We start from the raw sequence: 4,841 nt of genomic DNA, 5'->3' as shown, positions 1-4,841 counted from the left end.
TTATTACTGACCATAGAGTTATAACCACTAGAGGGAAAACTGMTGTTATTACTGACCATAGAGTTATAACCACTAGAACAGTGGGAAAACGACTGTTTTAAATGGTTTTATACCCATGTGCATGATTTCTTCTGAATGATGCTAATCCTGGTTTATTTCTCTCTCTCTCTCTCTGCCTGTCTCTCTCTCCTGTCTTTCTGCCTGCGTGTCTGTCCATCCTCAGGAGATTGACGGCAAGGCCCTGATGCTGCTGAGGAGTGACATGGTGATGAAGTACATGGGTCTGAAACTGGGGCCCGCCTTGAAGCTGTGTCACCACATAGAGCGCCTGAAACAGGGCAAATTGTAGAGCTGAAACAGAATGGAACAGGACAAACTGTAGAGGTGAAACTGGAGAGCTGAAACACAGAATGGGACAGGGCAAACTGGAGGGCTGAAACACAGAATGGAACAGGGCAAACTGGAGAGCTGAAACACAGAATGGAACAGGACAAACTGTAGAGGTGAAACTGGATAGCTGAAACACAGAATGGAACAGGACAAACTGTAGAGGTGAAACTGGAGAGCTGAAACACAGAATGGAACAGGGCAAACTGGAGAGCTGAAACACAGAATGGAACAGGGCAAACTGGAGAGCTGAAACACAGAATGGAACAGGGCAAACTGGAGAGNGAATGGAACAGGGCAAACTGGAGAGCTGAAACACAGAATGGAACAGGGCAAACTGGAGAGCTGAAACACAGAATGGAACAGGGCAAACTGGAGAGGTGAAACACAGAATGGAACAGGACAAACTGGAGAGGTGAAACACATATACTGAAACAGGGAAAACTTTAGAGATGAAACTGGAGAGCTGAAACACAGACAAACAGGGCTAACTGTAGGGCTGAAACTGTAGAACTGTAACAGACTGAAACAGGGCAAATGGTAGAGCTGAACAGGAGAAACTGTAGAGCTGAAACACAGACAAGAACAGGGGAAACGATAGAGATAAACAGACTTAACCAGGGAAACTGTCAAGCTGAACCGGGGGAAACTGTCGAGCTGAAACGGGGAAACTGTCGAGCTGAAACGGGGGAAACTGTCGAGCTGAAACGGGGGAAACTGTCGAGCTGAAACGGGGGAAACTGTCGAGCTGAAACGGGGGAAACTGTAGAGCTGAAACGGGGGGAAACTGTAGAGCTGAAACGGGGAAACTGTAGAGCTGAAACAGGGGAAACTGTCAAGCTGAAACAGGGAAACTGTAGAGCTGAAACAGGGGAAACTGTAGAGCTGAAACAGGGGAAACTTTAGAGCTGAAACAGGGGAAACTGTAGAGCTGAACAGGAGAAACTGTAGAGCTGAAACACAGACAAGAACAGGGGAAACGATAGAGATGAAACAGACTGAAACAGAGGAAAACTGTCAAGCTGAACCAGGGGGAAACTGTCGAGCTGAGAAACGGGGGAAACTGTAGAGCGTGAAACAGACTTGAACAGGGGAAACTGTCAAGCTGAAACAGGGGAAACTGTAGAGCTGAAACAGGGGAAACTGTAGAGCTGAAACAGGGGAAACTGTAGAGCTGAAAGACACAGGTTGAAACAGGGAAAACTGTAGCAGGTTCCAGATTAGACCAGCCTCACAGACCCCAGGTGAAACACAGCTCACCCTACCACAGAATGTCCCACAGCATCCCTTACAGGTGACCCAATATTCAACCTCTAACAGTCTCTTCAGGGGCACACAGCCCCCTCCAACTCTAGCCCCCAGCCTGCCCCAAGCCCTCTTTATCTCTGAGCTCTCTCACTCCGGTTATGTTATCTGTGGTAACATGGAAACACACGGTGTGGATCAGTGAAAACATGCGTTGTGCATCGCTGACACTACATTACCTCATCTCCTCCCCAGCCAATCAGAGCTGGGCACGCCAAACAGAGAAGGCTGTGATTGGTTGGATCCCAAAGCAACAGACTCTCTCCATGGTGTTTACATTGAATAGCACAGACTGACTAACCTACACTAGGACATGCTAAGACTTTTTACTGAGTAATGTTTGATCCTGCTTCTGGATCCCAAAGATGTACAATGTTTTCTTCTATGACGTTATGTTTTTATTATTAATATCCTGTTAATAAGGAGGATGTGTATATAAATGTAACAGTGMTGATATTAGAAGCTAAACCTGTTTACAGCTGCAGAATGTTGTCTATTTCAATTCCTGTTAGTTCAATAATGTGTCCATGATGCTGGATGATCTGCAGTTTAAGGTAGACCCTGTTGCCATGACGGTCACTAGCCTCTCATGGTAAAGGGTGAAATGTGTTACTGGTGTGAGCAGGTGACTTTCCCCAATGTAAGATGGCCATTGTCTTAAACAGCTAGACGTTATATCTAATGCCTGTCAGACTGACAGAYCGTCAACCTCCGACCAGTGGAGATATTCAGACAGGTCTTTTGAAACTCTAATTCCCTGTGAGTGTGCCTTGCTGGAATCCCTGTGACTGTGATGTTTGATGTGGGGATTAATGAAGGTCATGCTGTTAAAGAGATCGCCCCTACTGGTGGTGTCAAGCACAGAGGCTTTGTCCAGTTTTCATCAATACAGAACTGTCTAGAAAGATTTATTTACATTTATTTCCAGAAGTTATTTCAGATGACAGCTCAGTGATTCCAGAAGTTATTTCAGATGACAGCTCGTTTTAGTTTCAAGAGTAAAGGGGACATCATATTAAAGGGCTTTCTATCTAGGTTTCAGTTTGATATTAAAGGTGCTACACACAGGATAAAAAATAAATAAATAGTGTTGTAATTTCAGAATGTCCATAATATATCTGCAGAAATAGTGGAATGATGGTGTGTTTCACAGTATTGCTTACCGGCCAGTGTTGGGCTTGACTGTGATATTAGCCTCAAAATGTAAAAGTTTTGACTTTGTGACTGTGTTATCTACTGGGAATCGCCCTGCAATTTAAATTGTACAATGATTCCCTACACTATTCAGTGCTTGTTTTCTCACATAAACTGAAATTGAGCAAACTTTAGCAACCAGGGAATTACAAAAAAATAATTTCCACTAAATAACACAGTCTGAATTTACAATGCAAAAATTMTACAAAAAATCCTGTGTGTAGCGTCTTTTAATATTAGTACCAGTCCGAGTCGGAGATATCCTCACCTGTTATTGGTCCCTTCAGGACTTCATGTTGTCAGTTGGACCATTTGTTAAAACAGATTTATGGGTTTAACCATAAGTATCAGACACAAGAATGTACATTTTTGTAGAAAATACATATTTTAATGAGATTATATATAAGTAGAAATGTGAAGATTATGGGTGAGGGAGGGACAATATATTTCATACTGCCTTTTTAATGCTTTATATATCTTTTAGTTGAAACGCCCTCAACATAATACAACAGAACCTGCCTTGCTTTAATTTGAGATCTCTCAGGGGGTCTTAGTTAATAGAAACTTTTGTAGCATTCTGTTCTGGGTATTCTATACCATTCTTCTGTGGTTGGTGAGTTGAAGTTAAGGACTCGTTGTGCCATAAAGCAACACAAGAACATAGTGTTCTTGTTAAAGTCTTTTAAAGCAGCTCAATTTACTTGAAAAAGATGCTGTAAGTCATGCTTGTTTAAAAAGTCACACCTGAAATAAAAGTGTATTTTCTGTTTAATAGATCTCCCAAATGGAAAGCAGCTTGTGTCCTCTTGTTATGGTGTATGGTCCGGAGCCATGGTCTCCAACAGGTACAACGTGAGCTACAAGTAGCTACCAGCCCACCTGTGAGCTCGCCATGTAATTCTGAAAGATCATGCACTTTTTAAATATGTTCCATCACAAACTGTCATAAACAAAAATCTCCCGGCTACTAACCAATCAAAGCCACATTGATATTATCCCAGCCCTTGTTAGCCACTATTGGCTTGAAAAGCCAAACCTAACACAATAGCAATCTGCCAAATMATTTCCAGCAATATTGCCTCTGTCTGTTTGGTGAGCGCATTTGTCGATCACTCAATATGTAGCCTATTAGAGATGCTAGTAATTGTAATGGTCTTGTGGGTAGACAGACTTTGCCCAAAAACCTTCTTAATTAAATGTTAACTGCGAGGTAGKCTTACCTGACAAAGATATCATGATTATTTGGTTCAATTGGGTGGTCATTGTTTTGCAAACTGCCATAACATATGCAGCAGCAGTAGGCCTAACAGAAACATGTCTAGACAAACACATTTCTCTATAAATTTCGCAATTAAAGGGGAATTACACAAAAACGATTGATTTTTTTTTTTTTTTCAGACATCAAAATGTGTCTTCTGATATGATTTTAAGCATTGACATGCTCTCAAAAGATCAATGTTKGTTGTTCCTCTATGAATAACTGTAATATTGAAATAAACTGTGAAACAGAAACAAAAATCAGGAAAAATAACATCTAACAGAATTCTGGAAAATACCAAATATAATATGCCAAATAGTAACCACCTGCCAAAAAAGTGTCCCCCTRCGTCACAATTGGATTCGATGAGTTCTGGCTTCGGTTGCTAGGGCTATTTACTAAAATTTGCTAAATTCTGACTGGCCTACGTAATGAACCAAAGCGTCCGTTGTTATACTGGTTGCTTAGCTCTGTTATACCTCGTAGCGGTCGCGTAGGACCCAGGACGCGGGCAGTTCTAGTTCTATTTCACCTCAGAAGCGCTCGCTCAGTCCGCACAAAATGATTACCTCAGAATTGCTCTTCAAGGACGGTGTTTTTGACGGTGACAACCTGCTGACTACCTGCTGCTTCAGAGGACTGGAAAGAGAACACTTTTTTTTACCWTATATTTGTCTTTATATAAGAAAATATTGTT

The 4,841-nt window shown here is 41.8% G+C and overlaps 1 protein-coding gene across 3 annotated transcripts in view; it reads left to right on the top strand.

The window, feature by feature from the left end:
- LOC112072143 (sex comb on midleg-like protein 4) overlaps positions 1-3,658 on the top strand; it is a 13,094-nt gene extending 9,436 nt beyond the window's left edge. For 2 of the 3 annotated variants that reach the window (XM_024139565.2, XM_024139564.2), the window contains exon 4: positions 224-3,658. In XM_024139565.2, coding sequence (XP_023995333.2) covers positions 224-349 — 126 coding nt within the window. In that variant the 3' untranslated portion in view covers positions 350-3,658. The remainder of the gene's footprint in view (positions 1-223) is intronic. The other variant, XR_011476113.1, reaches the window with a different exon arrangement.
- The last annotated feature ends 1,183 nt before the right edge of the window (positions 3,659-4,841 follow it).

The sequence above is a fragment of the Salvelinus sp. IW2-2015 genome, unplaced genomic scaffold, assembly GCF_002910315.2.
Source record: "Salvelinus sp. IW2-2015 unplaced genomic scaffold, ASM291031v2 Un_scaffold1832, whole genome shotgun sequence".
Lineage (NCBI taxonomy): Eukaryota > Metazoa > Chordata > Actinopteri > Salmoniformes > Salmonidae > Salvelinus > Salvelinus sp. IW2-2015.
This window is presented reverse-complemented; position numbering and strand designations above follow the sequence as displayed.